This window comes from Ursus maritimus, unplaced genomic scaffold, assembly GCF_017311325.1.
Source record: "Ursus maritimus isolate PB19 unplaced genomic scaffold, ASM1731132v1 scaffold_11, whole genome shotgun sequence".
NCBI lineage: Eukaryota > Metazoa > Chordata > Mammalia > Carnivora > Ursidae > Ursus > Ursus maritimus.
In genome coordinates this window covers 41,744,649-41,764,360 of record NW_024423453.1, presented here as the reverse complement: position 1 = coordinate 41,764,360, position 19,712 = coordinate 41,744,649, and the positions used below count along the sequence as shown (strand labels likewise).

At 45.4% G+C, this 19,712-nt stretch overlaps 1 protein-coding gene across 1 annotated transcript in view; it reads right to left on the bottom strand.

The window, feature by feature from the left end:
* TRIM2 (tripartite motif containing 2) overlaps nucleotides 1–19,712 on the bottom strand; it is a 55,709-nt gene that overhangs the window by 17,320 nt on the left and 18,677 nt on the right. Inside the window, exons 5-7 of the mRNA XM_040626368.1 lie at nucleotides 18,032–18,755; nucleotides 2,823–2,926; nucleotides 2,421–2,588 (exon numbers count right to left, since the gene is read on the bottom strand). Coding sequence (XP_040482302.1) covers nucleotides 2,421–2,588; nucleotides 2,823–2,926; nucleotides 18,032–18,755 — 996 coding nt within the window. The remainder of the gene's footprint in view (nucleotides 1–2,420; nucleotides 2,589–2,822; nucleotides 2,927–18,031; nucleotides 18,756–19,712) is intronic.

Below are 19,712 nucleotides of genomic sequence, written 5' to 3'. Positions count from 1 at the left end.
GAAGAATCCACCTTTGTGTTAGAGGTTTGTCTTTCTGAGCACGTGTTTAATTTTACTGAATCCCACTGAAAAGAAGGTAAGTATCTCTCAGTAAATGGTCATGCATATGGTCCGTCGGATGAGCTCCCATTACAGTACTAAACTGTTTTTACTTGCTATCCTTTTACCCCCGATCAATGCCTACTGAAAACAAAAGGGTATGCTGAAACTATACCATATCCGTTCCCCCAATCCTCTAGAGGGCATGAGTGTTCTTGTTTATTCCAATTTCTACCAACAGTATTCCAACTATAAGGATCCAGACCTTCCAGGAAGAGTGTCTATTACGTACAGATTGAACTATTGAATGAAAAATGCGTAATTCAGGAAGCCCTTCTCTCCTAGATATAAAACTCCGGTTTCAAAATGTTTTAATATATTAGACACAAAATATTTAAGTATATTAGATATAAAACCCCTGCTTTTTTTTTTTTTTCTAGGATTTTATTGATTTATTGGACAGAGAGAGACACAGCGAGAGAGGGAACACCAGCAGGGGGAGCGGGAGAGGGAGAAGCAGGCTTCCCTCTGAGCAGGGAGCCTGATGTGAGGCTTGAACCCAGGGTCCTGGGATCATGACCTGAGTCAAAGGCAGACACTTAACGACTGAGCCACCCAGGTGCTCCAAAACTCCTGCTTTTATACTTATCTTAGCATTTATTTATAAAGTTAAACACAGGTCATGATTTCGCTACAGTATGTAACAAGAGGAAATGGGTTGTCTCCAAATTAGATGGGTATTTTCGAGGACTCACTGGATAGTCTTCCTTCTGTTCATGTTTAAGCTGTATTTGGCTATGTCTTACTACAGATACAATTATGAAAACACAAAAGGGGAGGAAGTTAGAGATACAGAAAGGCAAGAGACCTTTCTGTACACATGGCCATCATATGGAGTTATCAAATTTCTAGCAGAACAGAAAAAACTCAACGGCAATTGAAGACTTGTGTGTAATATGGTGGAATTAAAAACAACGGCTTTTTATTCTCCCAGATTGAAAAGATGCGGCCCCACACAAAACAGAGGCTCCAACCTGAAGGTAATAATTATGGAAGTAACTTGTTTTAATAAAAATGAGGGGGTGACTCTAGTGATCCAATAACTTTAAAAAGGAAAATATAAATTCCTCCAATAAGAAACTACGGCGTGAACTTTGTGTACTCTTCAGGATTCCAAAACAGATTATGAAGAGCATCATCTCTGAATATTTGGAAAAGGAAGTTCTGACCAGGTGCTGGCATGTCCTGAAGTCCAAATCACAGCTGATCAAACAGACTTCATTTTTTGGACGGGGTTACTGGAAGCAATGGAAAAGAACGTTTCTTAGATGCCTATTTCATACAAGGCAATATAAAAGCCAGAAACAAATCTCCTATAATCCTTATCCAAATCCTGTAAAATAGATTTTTTTTTTAATCCAAATTTGACATAGGAGATTGTTGAGGCTCATGGAACTTGTATCAATAGTTAGTAAGTTGCACACTTGGGATTCCAAAGTGTTGATCTCTCTGAGCAAAAGTTCATGCTGTCACCTGAAAGAGAAGCCTCTAGTAGGCTGGATAGGGCGATGCAGAAGGCACGGTGCTTATGGCCTTCAAAAACACCTGTGACAAAGCGTCTCATAATCTTCTTGTGAACAAATGCAGAAAACAGGCTGCACGATAATATTCTTTGATGACACCTTAGAAGAGAGATTTCTGGTATCACCAGAGGGCTCTCTACTCTTCAGCGACTTGCTGAAGAAACAGATGATGCTGGGGACAAGAGCAAATATGTCAAAGTGATAGGACCTCCCCCCCCCGCAGAGTGCAACTCAACTCAACACTTGTTTGCCTATGCGGCCAGCCGCCATTTTTTTGTCCTTCCAATTCCTATTTACACATTTTAACACTAGTTTTTCAGATTGTACCAAACAATGTATGACTGATTGAAGGCTGACACAAATTGTTCTGTGTCATTTTTCCTCAAGGGGCTTGTATTTTTTTTCAAAGATACAAACCATGTCTTACAATTCTGTTTCTCCCATATCATCTATCACAGGCCTGAGAAAGTAGAAGGCACTTCATACATGACAATCTGCAGGTTAATTTGGGAGATATCCATTGCCTCTTCAATACCGTTTCCTACGGCTGTTCTTCATTGACTTTAGGTAAATCTGATAATATGTAAAAAGAAAGTGACTGAGCAACCTAATTGCTTTATAAAATGAAGCCGCTATTTCCTATATATAAGATTTATGACAATATCATTGTTCCTCTCCAACAAAGTTAGAGGTAACCACGTCAACGTGGCTTTGTATATGAAGACTTGTTGAAATTCATCTTGTATTTCCTGTTTCTTCTCTCTACTGTTTAGCAGCCAGTTGGTAGCTTAATCTTACCTTAAACTTGCCATCCGAAGAGAAAATGCTAACCCATTTATTATCATAGTCTGCAATGATTATGTCCCCGCTGGGATGCACAGCTACTCCTGTGGGCCGCTGCAGCTGCCCGGGAGAGCGCCCTCGTATGCCAAACCGACTTTTGAACTGGCCGTCATTGGAGAATATCTGCAAAAAAAAAAAAAAAGGACATTCCTTGGAACGTGAACTAGCACAGAAATTAGTGAGGAAGAAACAGTCAAGAACATGTGTCCCACGTACCACAGGTCAGAACGTGCAAACCCCATTTGAAGAAAAGCCTATCCACATCGTAAGCTTCCCTTTCTTTCTTTCTTTGTACCATGCATCTTAAGTCTTAAGTAGGAAAATATGCATATAAAGGTATATAATTAGGGGCCATACCTGTACACATTGGTTGTTGCTATCTGCAATTAATATCTTTCCACTTGTAGACGCAGCTACCCCTTGAAGATTTGTAAATTCTCCTTTATTTCTCCCTTTGGTACCTAGAAACAAATTACAAAACCACAGAAATTAAGCAATAGAGAATTAGATCTCTCAGTTTCTTCAAGAGAATTAGTCAGATTTCCATAGGTAACCTGAGAATGTATTTTTTAAAATTATACTTAAAAAGAGAACCTCTCCCACCATGACCTAATCCATAGGCTCCTAAACTTCTCTTCCAAGCCAATAAAATCTTTGCAAAAAATCACTTTTTTAGGCAAATGCAATCTAGGCTTAAGCTGTAACTGCATATTATTTTAATATTAATAATCATATTAAAATATATTTAGATTTCACAAAGAAACAATAAAAAACCTAATACTACAATCAAGGATATAAAAGAGGAGAGGGCCTTATTTTAGAGTTTTGCTGAAATCCCACCCTCTCACTCAGCAGCCCTTGGAAGAAACCCGACTTGAAGAAGCTTCTAAGAAGAAGCTTTCAACTGTAATCAAGACAACATGGTACTGGCACAAAAACAGACACATATATCAATGGAACAGCATAGAGAACTCAGAAATGGACTCTCAACTCTATGGTCAACTAATCTTTGACAAAGCAGGAAAGAATATCCAATGGAAAAAAGACAGTCTCTTCAACAAATGATGTTGAGAAAATTGGACAGCCACATGCAGAAGAATGAAACTGGACCATTTCCTTACACCATACACAGAAACAGACTCAAAATGGATGAAAGACCTAAATGTGAGACAGGAATCCATCTAAATCCTTCAGGAGAACACAGGAGGCAACCTCTTTGACCTTGGTCGCAGCAACTTCTTCCTGGACACTCGCCAAAGGCAAGGGAAGTAAGGGCAAAAATGAACTATTGGGACTTCATCAAGATAAGAAGCTTTTGCACAACAAAGGAAACAGTCAACAAAACCAAAAGATAACCGACAGAATAGAAGAAGATATTTGCAAATGACATATCAGATAAAGGGCTAGTATCCAAAATCTATAGAGAACTCATCAAACTCAACACCTAGGGAACAAATAATCCAGTCAAGAAATGGGCAGAAGACATGAACAGACATTTCTCCAAAGAAGACATACAAATGGCCAACAGACATGAAAAAGTGCTCAACATCACACGGCATCAGGGAAGTACAAATCAAAACCACAACGAGATACCACCTCACACCCATCAGAATGGCTAAAATTAACAAGGCAGGAAAGGGCAGATGTTGAAGAGGATGCGGAGAAAGTGGAACCCTATTACACCACTGGTGGGAATGCAAGCTGGTGCAGCCACTCTGGAAAACAGTATGGAGGTTCCTCAAAAAGTTGAAAATAGAGCTACTCTACGACCTAACAATTACACTACTGGGTATTTATCCCAAAGATACAAATGTAGTAATCCAAAGGGACACCTGCACCCCAATGTTTATAGCAGCAATGTCCACAATAGCCAAACTATGGAAAGACCCCAGATGTCCATCGACAGATGAATGGATAAAGAAGATGTGGTATATATATACAATGGAGTATTATGCAGCCATCAAAAATTGAAATCTTGCCATTTGCAATGACGTAGATGAAACTAAACGGTATTATGCTAAGCGAAATAAGTCAATCGGAGAAAAACAATTATCATATGATCTCACCGATATGTGGAATTTGAGAAACAAGGCACAGGATCATAGGGGAAGAGAAGAAAAAATGAAACAAGAAGAAACCAGAGGAAGACAATCCATTAGAGACTCTTAATCTCAGGAAACAAACGGAGGGTTGCTGGAGTGGAGGGGGGTGGGAGGGATGGGATGGCTGGGTGATGGACATTGGGGAGGGTATGTGCTAATGGTGAGCGCTATGAATTATGTAAGACTGGTGAATCACAGACCTGCACCCCTGAAACAAATATTACATTATATGTTAATAATTTTTTTTAAAAAAAGCAGCTTTCAGTACATTTAACAAACCACAGGGCCTCAGATGTTATAAAACTAGCAGGCTGATTTTCAAGTACTGATTTACTTATGCACTATTTCAAAGACTTAATCTCATACATGGTGTATTCTTCTTGAAAACATAGAAGATACCCTGACAGAGCACCTCCTGGATTAAATAAATACAAAAGGCAAAGGAAAATTAATTAATCCAATAATATTCTCATCCATACTAGGCTTTTTAATGAGAGATGAGGCAGGAGGGGAAAAAAGGTCAAAGCATCTATGGGTTAACAGATGTCTGTTTTTGTTTCAAAACAAGTGTTTGTAACTTATTTCAATAGGACCATGTAAATACTAACGGATGGAAACAGACTGAGCTTCACTCAGAAATGACCACGAAGGGTGTTCGCATTTTCACAATTAGGGAGAGAAAGCTATGTCTCAGTTTTATCATTTCATTTCTTTATCCTACTCCAAAGAGCAATCTGATATTTTGGCTTTAGGCACGAATGCAGTGCCGTAGGCGCACCTGGACGATGGCACACTGATGGTGGCTGGTGTCAGACACGTGCTTACGCACTGCTCACAAATGGTTAGACTCTTCTGAAACAGATTTGTGGGTTTCAGAAGTGAAACTGGCAATGGAATTCAACTTGGAATAAACTTGACGGCAGAACTGCTGGGCAGAAACCTCTTACTTAGATCACCTGGTTCTCACCATGGAACTGAACCCAAGTTCCTTTGCCTGATACACAGAGAATACGGTCACTTTGAGACATGGAGTATGCCCGTGCCGCAAGGAAAGTGTCTGTTCTAGAGGCAGCCAGGGAAGGGGAGCAGGAGCACGAGCCTCAAATCAGCCTCCCTGAAGGAGGAGAGGCAAGGAAATTTAAAGGCAAAAAACAAGGTCTGGGTAAACAGCTGTAGCTATGTTTCTCAGTCTGCAGCTTGGAGTAGTCCCGTTAACACTTTGGTTACTGGCTTCAACCCGACCCACATGGCAGTTAGTTGTTTCACAGAGATCCTGGACTCCATCAAGTTTACTCACCACCTCTGTATCTCATTTTCTCTAATTAACACAAAAGAAAAATCTGAGATCCAGATTCTCAAAAGAACATCTTCCGCATTGTGGAAGAAAGGGCTCTATTTTATCTCAAATGTATCAGAAGAGATGATCTTTTAGACTTGATCTGCATAGAATCCCTACAGTAAGCATGTTTGTGGTATCAGCTAACACTCTCTTAAAATGACGTGTTGGTATCTGTTGGTGGCAGGGGAAGGGGTGTTTAACTCTTGAGGGAGGTATGTGCCAACATGGTATTAGCTTTCGGGCATTTCGGCTGATGTCTGAATAACGGCTGGCTAACAGGTACAGCAAAAACTGAAGGACCAGGAAAAGAAACTATTCTTCTAAAATGCTCAGTTTACACGTACTTTTTAAAAAGATTTTATTTATGTATTTGTCAGAGAGAGCGAGAGCACAAGCAGGGGGAGAAGCAGACTTCCCGCTGAGCAGGGAGCCCAGTGCAGGACTGGATCCCAGGACCCTGGAATCACGACCTGAGCCGAAGGCAGACACCTAACCGACTGAGCCACCCAGATGTCCCATATACATACTTTTAAAAGGTACTGGGGGCGAGGCCAAAGTTTCTCAAGAATAAAACTTAATTTGTCAGAAACATTTGAAAAAACATGGAAGTTATGAGCAAGATGAGGAACTAAGGACAAAGTAAACATAATAACAAAGCAAGCGTCCTACAGCTGAGATTGGAACATAAAGATGCGGCTCTATAAAGAAATTCCAGGTGGGGCGCCTGGGTGGCTCAGTCAGTTAAGCAGCTATCTTCCATTCAGGTCATCTAGTCCCCGCATCGGGCTCCTTGCTCAGCAGGGAGACTGCTTCTCCCTTTCCCTCTGCCTGCTGCTCCCACTGCTTGTGCTCACGCTCTAATAAATAAATGAAATCTTAAAAAAAAAAATAAAGAAACCCAGGCTGTTCTAGGTCCTTCCTTATGTAAAACGGAAGTGCACCCATGGTTTGAAGGACACACAGGAAGGGGAGTAAGAAACACCTGAACAGGGTAGACGGACCCTGGTGCTATCCTTCTGATCCAGGCAGGGACAGAAACCTGCCTGCTGCCGTCTTTGATCTAACCGTTTGTCTAGCCTGCTCAAGACAAAGCCTGTTCTACTCAGAGAAGGCTCTGCAGGCAGCAGGTTGATGTCTGAAAGGAAGGGAAAAATTATGGGGAGAATAGAGCTTTAGTAAAGCTAAGGGGTGCCTTAGTCAAAAAGATTTAATCTTCCTTCTGAAAATAGAAGAGGCGATGCTGAAGGAGAGAAAGTACATGAGCAAAAAATACTAACACTTTTTTCTTTGCAGAAATGGACACACAGGGGCGCCTGGGTGGCGCAGTCATTAAGTGTCTGCTTTTGGCTCAGGGCGTGATCCCAGGGTCCTGGGATCAAGCCCCGCATCGGGTTCCCTGCTCTGCTGGGAGCCTGCTTCTTCCTCTCCCACTCCCCTGCTTGTGTTCCCTCTCTCGCTGGCTGTCTCTCTCTCTGTCAAATAAACAAACAAAATCTTAAAAAAAAAAAAAAAAAAAGAACTGAACGTACATTTCTAGGTGTAGATAAAACCTGGGAAGACATTTTATTGGGCTCCATGTCAATACCAATTGGAACAAGGAGAAGGAAGACTCTGTGCCCAGTGTGACATGAACGGAGATGCTCAGTGCCTACCAATACTGGCCATGAGAGCAACGGCACCTGGTGGTCAAAGACCTGGTGTTAGAAAGAGGTTCTACAGCCTCTACTAAGCTCCATCACCATGTGCTAGCCCAGCTCTTACTCTCAGTCTCAAGTGAACTGGAGCTTGAGTGTGTCGCCCCACATGTAGATAAAATTGCAGGGTTGGAAGAACATCTGTTAGTCCAAGTGTGTGTGTGTGTGTGTGTGTGTGTGTGTGTGTGTGTATAATGTACATATTTTAAGATTTTAATTATTTGAGAGAGAGAGAGAGCATGAGCGGGGGGGAGGGGCAGAGGGAGAGGGAGAAGCGGACTCTCCACTGAGCAGGAAGCCCAACTTGGGGCTCCATCCCAGGACCCCGAGATCATGACCTGAGCCAAAGGCAGACGCTTAACCGACTGAGCCACCCAAACGCCCCCTGACTATATATTTTGAAAGCGCTAGATGGAGCAGGCACTGCCATCTTAATTTTATATTTGTTTTTAAAAATCTTTTTCTTTAAGCCCCATGGCTTCATATTCAAATAGCTGGGGTTGGCATGACGGATAATTACCTTCTGATTATCTTTCACCTTGTCAGAAATTATTGATCATCATTTTTAAAAATTTGTTTGAGTGTTAAGCATAGCAGTGTTACCCCTGCAGATCAAACGAAACCACCAGCATATTCCTGAGGGACAGCTAATGCTATCTTCACCAGCAGTTAAACTACAGAAGTCTTGATGGCGAGTAGTAACGTGGAACTATAGCATATTATCATTATGCTGAAATGCCCACAATTCAGGTGTTTATAACGTATCTCGGGACCAAAACAAAATAGAAATTCCAGAAGTTACAAATAATTTGGGATCATGCTTTTACTCTTCAACATTTTTTTTTTTTTTTAAGATTTTTTTATTTATTTATGTGACAGAGAGACAGCCAGCGAGAGAGGGAACACAGCAGGGGGAGTGGGAGAGGAAGAAGCAGGCTCCCAGCAGAGGAGCCTGATGTGGGACTCGATCCCGGAACGCCGGGATCACGCCCTGAGCCGAAGGCAGACGCTTTAACGACTGCGCTACCCAGGCGCCCCTACTCTTCAACATTTTTAGTATTTCGTATTTAGACCACAGAAAAGTCCTCCCCTCCAAAGCATTTTACTATATAGTGAAAACCAGTTCTTTCATAATGAATATAAATGTAACACAAACATACATAGTACTTATAAAATCTTTTCCTGACTACTTTGATGTACAAGATTTCATTTGGTGCTTATGTGTTGGCTAGTAAAATGAGTAACACCGGTCTTAAATGTAATTATAAACAATTTGGCAACAATTCCATAAGATAATTAAACTGGTTTTTCCCAGATGTTAAACTAGCCGATGAAGCATGAAATGAGTTTTTAAGCCAAGAGCTTCTCATCCGTGCTCCTCCTGGCCACCTCCACCCACGCCTCCAGGAAGATCACAGAAGGTAAGCCCCTGGACTGAAACAGGGGATCAAGAACTGCTAATTTCCTCCCACCCCCACTCCAACTTAATATGAGAATTAACGCTAAACAAATCCAGATACTCTGAATGGGATAATGCAAGAGGATGAAATAGAGCAAAAAATAGGGTCTAACACAGGATCTTCAAACAAGTAGGTTCTTAACAAATGTTTTTCGAATGAGTGAGTACCTGGATGAATTATTAATGACTAAATTACGCCCTGCATTACATCATGGAAAAATGAAATGTCCGGTAATATTTACAGCATTTCATAATATATTCTTTCATGCACTCCCTGTAACAACCCCATGAGTTAGCAGGAGAAATATTACTGTTCCATTTTATAGATGAGGAAATGAAGCTAGACACATCACAAAGGTAGTAAAGACAGAGAAAAGAATAACACCCAGTTCTCCTTCTCTTTTACATTAATACTTTTTCTAATACACAAATTCCTTCTTTTTTTTTTTTTAAGTAATCTCTGCACCCAACGTGGGGCTCGAACTCATGATCCCAAGATCAAGACTCGTATGCTTTACTGACTGAGCCAGTCAAGTGTCCCTGCTTTCTCTTTCTCTTTTCTTTCTTAAGGTTTAGTTATTATTTTAGAGAGAGAGAGACAGAGAGAGCAAGTGGAGGGGGCAGAGAGGAAAGGGAGAGAGAATCTTAAGCAGACTCCCTGCTGAGCACAGAACCCTACCCAGGGCTCCATCTCACGACCCTGAGATCATGACCTGAGCTGAAACCAAGAGTTAGACGTTCAACTGACTGAGCCACCCAGGCGCCCCAGCGCCCTACCACCACTGCTTCTTTCTCCCCCCACCCCGACTTCTTTCTAATTAGACTTTAGAATACCAGGTTTCTTTTTTTTTTTAATTATATTATGTTAGTCACCATACAGTACATCCCTGTAGAATACCAGGTTTCTGAGGTACAGATAATTACCTTTGGGCTCATATGGATCATGCTTTCTCTCTAAAACCCTTAGGAACTCCATCCCTTAGCACATGGCATTTGAACTGTTTAACTGCCTCTCACTAGACAGTGAACGCTCCGAGGACAGGGGCACCATCTGTCCTGTTTGCTGTTGCACCCCATAACCCAGCACAGTGCCTAGCACTCAGGAAATATTACTGACATCTTTCCCCTCTGAAATGCAAGAATTCCTGCGGATGAGATTCTCAAAGGGGTGTGCCAGGGTTCCTATAATGCCCTGAGATGCCACGTTAGCGTGATCTCTCTCCTCAGAGATTTTAGGGTGGGAAGGTGGTGGTTTGCAGAGGTGAGGCGGGGGAGAAGAGGAAGTATCCTATCTTCCTATAAAGCCTCTGAACTTCGGCTAAGTGATTTTACACATCCCTTTTACGTGATAAGAAAGCACCCTGCTCCAGGGGCGCCTGGGTGGCACAGCGGTTAAGCGTCTGCCTTCGGCTCAGGGCGTGATCCCGCCGTTATGGGATCGAACCCCACATCAGGCTCCTCCGCTATGAGCCTGCTTCTTCCTCTCCCACTCCCCCTGCTTGTGTTCCCTCTCTCGCTGGCTGTCTCTCTGTCGAATAAATAAATAAAATTAAATTAAAAAATCTTTAAAAAAAGAAAGCACCCTGCTCTGGAGTACGAAAGAGTATTTCATTCAATTCTTCTCACCGACATTAAGGTATGGTGTATGAAATTACATAATTTGAAACAATTCAACTGTGATTCTTTCTCTCCCTCCCACATCTTCTGGCTCCCCTTTTGTTTAATGACTTTCTTTAGTAGCTGACAAAACCAGCTCATGGCTTCTAGTCAGCAAACCCTAACCGTGCAGGGAAAAATAATCCCCGTGTTTCATCAACAGATGCTCTAAGCTACCTCCCTAAACTCATTCGGGATTGTTTTCCAGCCCAGTATCAGAGTTAACACAGTAACTCATTCACAGTGGGCATATAATTAAGTTTTCAGGCGTGGGAGGTAGCAAATATCTCAACTTTGGAAAACCACAGTAGTTAAAAAGACATGTAAGATGAAGAGGAATCGTTGCGCAGTGAGAAAGGCAGGGGCATCAGCGGCCCGGACGGCTGGGGTCCTGCCCTGGCTCTCGGAGCCCCGGTTCCTTCAGCAGTAGGGGTAATTATATGTCCTGGTAATTGGGCTCTTGAGGGGCGGGAGCTGCGGGCGGAGCTCTGATTTGTGGCCTGCGCCCACTTCCGCAGTGTAAATGCTCCGCTCACGGCGGATTTCCAGCTTACTAACGAGAAGTCACCAAACACAGAGTTAGGAGGCGGTGTGCACGCGGGCACGTGCAATGTTGTGGCAGGCATACTGCGCTGTGGGGGCACTGGGAACCGGAAGTGTGTTACCCCTACCAGCGATTTTAAGTCCGATGCCATAGAGAAATGGACTTCGCAAAGCCTGGCTCAGAGAATGCTTAGTCCTTCCTTCTGCTTCCGTTCCCCGTCCTTTCCTCTCGGAACCACGTTGAAGCTCATGATTTAAAGTCAGTTCTCTATACTTTTCACTCCCAAACGGATCTCCAGCCCGGACTTCTTTGCTGAGCTCCAGACCTACACTCTATAAACTCCCCATGGTACACTTCAGCCTGGTTGATGAAAACGGAAATACACCCCCTTTCCCCTGACTGTCCTTACCTGGGTTGATAAGGACAACAGTAACAGCAGCCAACATAATTATTGAGTCCTTACTATGAGCCTGTACTGTTTGAATACATTTTACATATACTGTTTTTAATCCTCACCAGATCAAGTACGCGTTAATACCATCCCCATTTTACGGATAAAGGAACCGAGGCACAGAAGGTTAAATGATTTCCCCTAAATCATATAGCTAATAAATACCAGACTGGGATTTAAATGAGGCAGTCAGTCTTTTCAGTTCTTGACTGCTCTCCACCACGCAGGTTACCTATTACTTCTATACTACAACTAGGAATAAAATGTTAATTAGTATAAGCTACTTGGCCTCCCTAAAGCGGACCACACATACCAGGCATTATTCTAAGCTCTTTAGTATATTAATTCACTTAATCATCGCAATCCCCTGGGAGGCAGGTTTTTCTTCTCCTACCCATTTTATGGAGGAAACTGAGGCACTGAGAGAGGAAGTAACTTAGCCAGGATGGCATAGAGGAGAAAGCGGCAGTGCTGGGACCCGGACCCAGGGCAGCCCAGCCTCAAGAGTGCACAGCCTTAACCGCCACTCACTCCACCGGCTCCCATCCCTCCAGCATCCAACATGCAAGCCAGCAAGCAAGAATTCATTTTGGTCATGGAGCGAAGCCCTCTCCTTCCTGAGCATTTATACATCTGCCATTTCCTCTCCACTGAATCGCAACACTCTTAATCCTGAGCCTCGTATTAGCTCATGAGGACTACTGCAGGAGGGGGCAGCTCCCTGCTTCCTGGGACAGACTTTAGAGTAGATCCCCAGAATGCCTCCAGACTCTGGAAATAAATAGCTTAGTAAGCCCCCACACGGCATCACACAGCTCTGGGCCTCCCCATCACCCACACCGCTATGTGTCTCAAACCTCAGGGTGCATAAGCATTACCGTGGCTTACAGAACGCACATCCCTGGCCCTCCGCAGAGACTGAGACACACAGAGAACAAAGGGCAAGCTCCTCATCAAGGAAAATGACCTTTTCTCTGCTTCTGTTTCATTTGCAGCTCCAGGACGATGACATCATTTTTGGTTCCTTGAACTACTCAGTTTCTCACCTTCATGCCTTCGTACCTGCTCTCCCTTCACCTAAAACCCCCTTTCTTCCCTTCCACCTGACACTCTCTTTCAAAGCCATCTTAGGCTTAGAGGCTGTCTCTGGGAACCTTCCGGGACTCCCCGCCACCCCAACCTCTGTGTCTTGATTCAAACTGAGGGTACATTTCGGACACGTCTGTCTCCTTTGGACGGTCGCCTCCTCTAAGTCAGAGTCAGAATCTCACCCCTCTTTTATACCATGACCTAGCCAAGTATCTGGCACCTGGCACGTGCTCAAGAGCAGAGTTCCATCTAACGTGGGCGCTGGATAATTGGTGAGGAAGGTGAAGATGGGGAGTCAAATTTAGCCCTGAAAATCCCTTACGTCACCCAGAAAGTGATGATTCACTCTCATGAATACACGGAATCAACACGTTATTTATGGTTGTTGAATGAACGCTGATACGTGTATTATGAAAACTGTGTATCTTTAAGCACAAATTCAGTGCCTCGAAAAGCTCCCTATGTGTGAGACCAGTTGAGGGAACAGCAGAATTGTGGTTACCCTGCCAGGTGAGTAGCTGAATTTCAATGAATTTTGGATTATAGGCGGCAGGCTTCAACACATGCACAAAGGGACTGCTCAAATTGTGCATTTTTTAAAATAACATTTTAAAGATGTATTTTATTTTAATTTTTTCAAAGATGTATTTATTTTAGAGAGGGAGAAAGACAGTGAATGTGAGTGGGGGGGGGGGGGAAGGGGAGAAGGAGAGAGGCAGACTCCCAGCTGAGTGGGGAGCCCAAACCAGGGCTCCATCCCTTGACTCTGAGATCTTGACCTGAGCCCAAGTCAAGAGTCATATGCTTACCTGACTGAGCCGCCCAGGTGCCCCAAACTGCATGTTCTATTATTAGGCACCTACAAGCCGAATCGTACAGAGAAACTTAAAGTTCTAAAACAAAGGTATAGGGACGCCTGGCTGGCTCAGTTGGTTAAGTGTCTGCCTTTGGCTCAGGTCACGATTCCCACATCAGGTTCCTTGCTCAGCGGGGAGTCTGTTTCTCCCTCTGCCTGTCGCTCCCCCTGCTTGTGCTCTCTCTCTCTCTCTGTTAAATAAATGAATAAAATCTTAAAAAAAAATAAAAAATAAAGCAAAGTTATAACTGTAAAAAAAGAGTTGAGCTCTTCTCATTATTAATATAAACTCTACCTGAGCCAACAGTATAGACGTTGAGAGGACAAGTTATTTGAAGGCCAGCTCAGTTTGCCTGACATTGCCTAGCACAGTTCCAGGCAAGGGAATACACGTGAATGCTGGCCTTGAGCTTAGTGCCTTGTTGTCTGGCCTGCATGTCCTTGGACCTCAACGCCGGGGCCTGACAGTGGTGAGAAGGAGGTTAAATCATGCAGTAGGTCAAAACCGGATCCTATTCAAATGAACTAAGTACTTAGGCCAAGTATTCTTTGGGGTACTGTTGGGGACTATAAATGATTAAGGACATCCTCTTTGACCTCGAGCAATTTGTAATCTTATTGGGAAATAAGGCCCGTGCATAAACAGTAATGATCACAGTAGACTCCAAAGGAGAGGGTGGAACTTGGGGGAAAGATAAAATTTCAGAAAGAATTCAGAGATCACAGGCCCGGTGTGGAACCCAAAGGGCATTCAGGGAGCAATGGGCTCTGACACTGATTTGTCCAGGCTCCTCTCCAGCCACTGTCTTCCCCACTTTCTATCCCTCTGACCTTTGCTCCCCTGCATCTTCTCACAGGATGTGTTGCTCACGTTCACTCCTCTTCAGACCCGGCCTTTCTTCCTTGCATCAGTCCTTCGACCTGGAATGCTGCTTACACCTGGCAACCTGGATAAGTCCTCCTCTCTGTTCGTGTCCTGCTTTAAATTCTTTCTCATTTCTCTAGCTTCCCATCCCCTAACCCAAGGACTTAAACATAGAGGCCACTTTTAGGCAAACAGGCTTGAGCGATGGACGGCAGAAAGGGCCACAGTGAGCACCTGGCTGAATACAGACAAGCCCCTCAGATGACCCACCTCAGAACAGCCATAGGCCCTAACTGACCAATGGGCTACCTGCAACTGGACACAGTTCCCCAAAAAGGGAAGAGTTCAGCGTCTCTATACCTCTTCAGCTTTCCTCTCTAAAAACACCCCCCACCCACTGCCTCAGTCTCTCCTCTGCTGTTGCGCCCCCTACTCCCTTGCGCGGTATTCGGGGGAAACCTCCTCTCCTCGGGTCTGCCTCAGGTGAATTCCTCCACCTGGCATGCATCTGATGGAGAGACACCACCTTCAGGCACCCGTTAGAGTCAGCTGGCCATCCATCCAGCACCCAGACGGCAAGCTCCTTGAGGGAGGCGATCTCATGTCTTCCATCTCTACATTCCCATCACCTGGCATAGTGCCTAGCAGGCACTGGGTGCTCTGCAAACAATTTTTGAGCCAAATTATCACATTGAGAGTGGTGTTTTTTGGCTACCTCTGGGTTATAACGTTAAGTTAAGGAGAAATAGGCCTGTAAGATCTGCCTTCCTTTCTGCCCCTATGTATCTGAGATGCTTAACATCTGTTATGGGCTGAACCCCCCAAATTCATATGTGGAAGTCCCAACCTCCAGCGCCTCAGAATTAACTGCATTTGGAGAGACGGTCTTCAAAGAAGTGATTAAGTTAAAGTAAGGCCATTAGGATGAGACCCTAATCTCTTCTTACGAGAAAAACACACACGTACACACTGTGTACGTACACACAGAGGACAGCCATAAAAGGACAAAGCAGCAAGAAGACCACCATCTAAAGACCGGGAGAGAGGCCTCAGAGGAAACCAACTCCGGCACCACCTTGATCTAGGACTTTCAGCCTCCAGAATTGCGAGAAAAGAACTTTCCTTCGCTTATCCACCCAGGCTATGGTATTTTGTTACGGCAGCCCTGGCAAATGAAGACAGCATCTTTACTTCACGAATAAACTCAGACACACTGTCATATGCCAGGCACTCTTCTAAGCTCTTTACAGATGTCTAAACATTTAAACACCTTTCCACCAGTGCTAGTGAATCACCAGTGAATTCTCAATGGGGAGGAGGGAAGAAGAGTACACCCCCTTCTCTGGTGGGAGCTGGGGATTCAAAATCAATACTGGGGGGGACACCCTAAGAAGTAAGTTAGGTGAGAATCACAGGTGGTGATGATGGAGATTAAAATTAATAACAATGGGAAAATAACTACCAGTAGCTACCAGTAACTGAGCACTGGGTTCAGAAGAGGTAAGCGAGCTGCCCAGCTGTTAAGGAGAATTAGAATTCAGACCCAGCTCTTTGCCTTTCTCCACTTGGCACACTGCCTGGAGCAGGAGCAAACTGGGATCACTTGGCTGGGGCAGGAGGTGGGGGGAGGAGGTGGGGGCAGGAGGTAGGGGGAAAGGGTTGAGCAGGAGACCAACTGAGCCTGTTCTCAATGCAGGAGATCAGTGGGGAGCAGGAAGGTAAAACATTTTTTAGAAGAAAAGGTAGTAGGGAAAATCTAAGGACCTTCAATGCATGTGCAAAACCAACAGGTCTCGTTTTTTTAGCTCCTCCAACACACCAGACATTAAGCTTGAAACTCACAACAGCTCTGAGAAGCAGATATTTTTGTATTCTCATCTTAGGGACATGGAAACTGGAGCTCAAAGAAGCCGAGAGACCTGCCTGAAGTTCAAGTTAAGTGGCAGAACCAGAGAGGCAGACCTGGGAGGCTCCCACTCTTGCGCTCGGCAGGCGGATCTACAACTTCGGCACGCACGCGGCACGTAGGCGGCACATATGGCCCGCGAATGCAGGAGGACCTCCGTGCTGTGAACGGACAAGTTACGTATCCTACCATGGCCTTTACAAGATGCAGCCTACAGTACTAACACAGAGCAGCTGCTGCCCAAGAAGGTTCCAAGGAGCCTTAGTTTCCCAAGATGTGCCACTGAAAAAGTTCTCTGCTCAGAAAAAGCTTTGTGTAAATGCTGCCTGTTATCCCTCTCCTGACTTGGAGACTTACAGTGCACACTGGCAGATTTTAAAGGTTCTGGGGTTTTAAAAAAAAAAAAGTCTGTTTCCTTCACTGAGGCTAAGGTCTCCCCAATCTATCTGAACCCCAGACTCCGCGCCGCGCCCTTTCAGAGATGCTGCAACGCAAGACTTAAGAGGCAGAAAGATAAGCAGGATAAAGCTACTTTGGGCAACATTAAAATGCAGGCTTTTTCCTTAAGAGTGACAAAGGCCATTGATATTTATATTTAGTTTGCATTCTACCGAGAGAATAAACAGTTAAAAAAAAATCGGAGGCAATACAGCAGACAAGGGAATTTGAGATTTGCATTCGCAAATCTATTGGCTCATCATCTTGTTTCCGCCCCGACCCCATTCCATTCTCCAGCTATCCACCCACCGTCCCCTCTCTGGGGCTGTTCTCCAGCTACACACACCTGGAAGTGACCACGACTTGCGCTGCTCCGTGTCCCCCACCCCCAGCCCTTACAGTGCAGAAGCAGTGATAGGGAGGCACGAGACCCTCTGCCCACAGTGCTGCAGGAGTCGGGAGATTTCAGAGAAACAATGGAGGGATCGGATATAACGATAGCTCTGCCTTTAGCTACTCTTAAAAGACATTCCCATGGCAGGAGGGGGCGGGGGCGTGGGGGGCGGCGGTGAGATGGCCAACAGGTCCCTTAAACTTTCCGCATTGTGAGGGCTGTGATTTTTCCTATTTCTCTTTTTGCTTATTTTCGGTTTCTAATTTTCTACAATGAATATGCGGCACTTGTGTTACAAAGGAAGAGGGGAGAGAGGAGGAGCCAGGAAAAGGGGGAGAGAGGAGAGCGGGAGGAGAAAGGGGGAGGGGAAGGAGGAGAAAGAAGGGGAAGGAGGGGGTAGGCATGGGGGAGAGGAGGAGGAGGTCAGAGAGGGGGAAATTGGAGACCTGGGGAGGGGAAGGGGGCGGGGATGGGGAAGACTTGGGGGGAAGGAGGAGTACAGATGGGAGAGAGGCTAACGGGCGGGGGAAGGGAGGGAGGAGAAGGAGGAAGAAGGGTTAGGAGGGAGAGAAGAGGGAGGAAACGGGGAAAATAAATCCTAAAAGCTCTGGAAGAGACTGCATAAACTCACCTAATAAAATACACCAGTGTCTCCCAACACCTTCAGGTACAAGTCCCGACCCGCGAGCTTCCCATTTGCAACAACCCTTTGCCCGCCGCCCCTCAACCAAAGCAAAGCTCAGACATCGGGCGCGGCGGCGCTTTCTCCTTACCCACGCGGAAGATCAAATCGTCTTCGATGGGATTCTCTTTTCGTTTGCCGGTGCTGTACATGCTGGCGGGTCGCTTCACGGCTTTCTGCTTTACATGGCCGCTTCCCGGGGATTTCACGCGCCTCTTCACGCCCTCGGTGGTGGGAGACACGTCGGCCGACCGGATCACTTTCAGCTTGAACGGGCTGCCTCGGATGTGCTGGTCGTAGAGTCGCAGAGAGAGGGTAAAGTCCCCTTCCTTCTGGACAGTGTACAAAAACTCATAGGTGCCGTTTTTGTTGTCGAGGATTTCTCCGTCCGCCACGCTGCCGTCGGGCGTGCTCAGCTCGGCGGTGATGTAGGCGTTGCCCGTCTTGCACAGCTCGCCGTCTTTGTCCTTGGTCGTTATGGTAACGGACATGGGCTGCCCGATGATGGTCTGCCGCAGCCCCTCGCCCGTGGCCACCGTCTCGGAGGCGACGGCGTTGGTGGTTAAAATCGTCCCGAGGTTGTGGATGGACTTCTTGAGCCCTTCGGTCTCCACGATAAAATCCAGCTGATCGTTTTCACGCGGGTGCAGCGGGAAATCCTGGTCGGCCAGTTCGTTCAGCTTCTCGCTCATCTGCTTCTTCACGAGCAGCACCTCCGTCTCCGTGCCATGGTTGAGGGCCTGCGCCGTGAAGTTGCTGCAGCTCTTTATACTCTCCTGCCCCTCGAGGAGAGTATCCAGCTGCGACTGAAGGACCTGCGGGGGGTGGGGGGGGGCGGGGAGAACGAGGTCGGGTGAGCGCTTGCAGCCTTGCAGGAGCTCAGCGCGCTGGAAGTTGCGCGCCGGCGCGCGGGGGCACGGCCCTTGACCGGCGACCACCGGGTCCTGCCCCTGCCCACGCCCGTGGCTCTCCGCAGGTGGTATTTAATTCGGCCTAGCGAACCCCCTTCTAAGGCATGATTCTGAACTGCGTTCCCAGTACCTCCTCTTTCCCTTCCGCCTCGCCCAGACTCTCCCACACACATATTTCTTGGGTCATGTGTTTTTGATGGGGCTTAGCAGAAACGTCACCACCATGAGCCTGGAAAACAAATTGCTATGCCCGGCATCTGAAATATTCATTATTCAGTATCTCTCCATAACGTCCCCAACTCCCCTGTTGCCACCTAAAGGAACAGAAACCAGACAAATGAAAACTCCACACCCAAAGAGCAGAAGCTTTTGATCCCTGGTTTTGTGATCAGACATGTTAAAGGCCGCAGTCAGGGTTCACTTTGAAGTTGACTAACAGGTTGGTGTGGATGAGAGCGCAATTAAGAGACTATTAGACATTATAACTAAAGAAGGAAAATAATCCTGCTTAACCCAAAGTCCTGAAAACATTACTTTATATTCAATCTTGTCTTGTGTGAAATTATGAATTGGTTCTTATGGTTACAGAATCATAGAACTTTGCTGAAAAGAGGAAGGAAAAAAAATAGCTGGATGTGCCATTAAATGAAAACTACTTGTTGGAGTGCCTGGGTGGCTCATTCGGCTAAGCATCTGCCTTCAGCTTAGGTCATGATCCAGGGGTCTTGGGATCAAGTTGGCATCAGGCTCCCTTCTCAGTGGGGACCCTGCTGCTCCCTCTCCCTCTGCCGCTCCCACCCCCCCTCTGCTGTTTCTCTCTCTCTCAAATAAATAAATACATCTTAAAAAAAGAAAACTGTT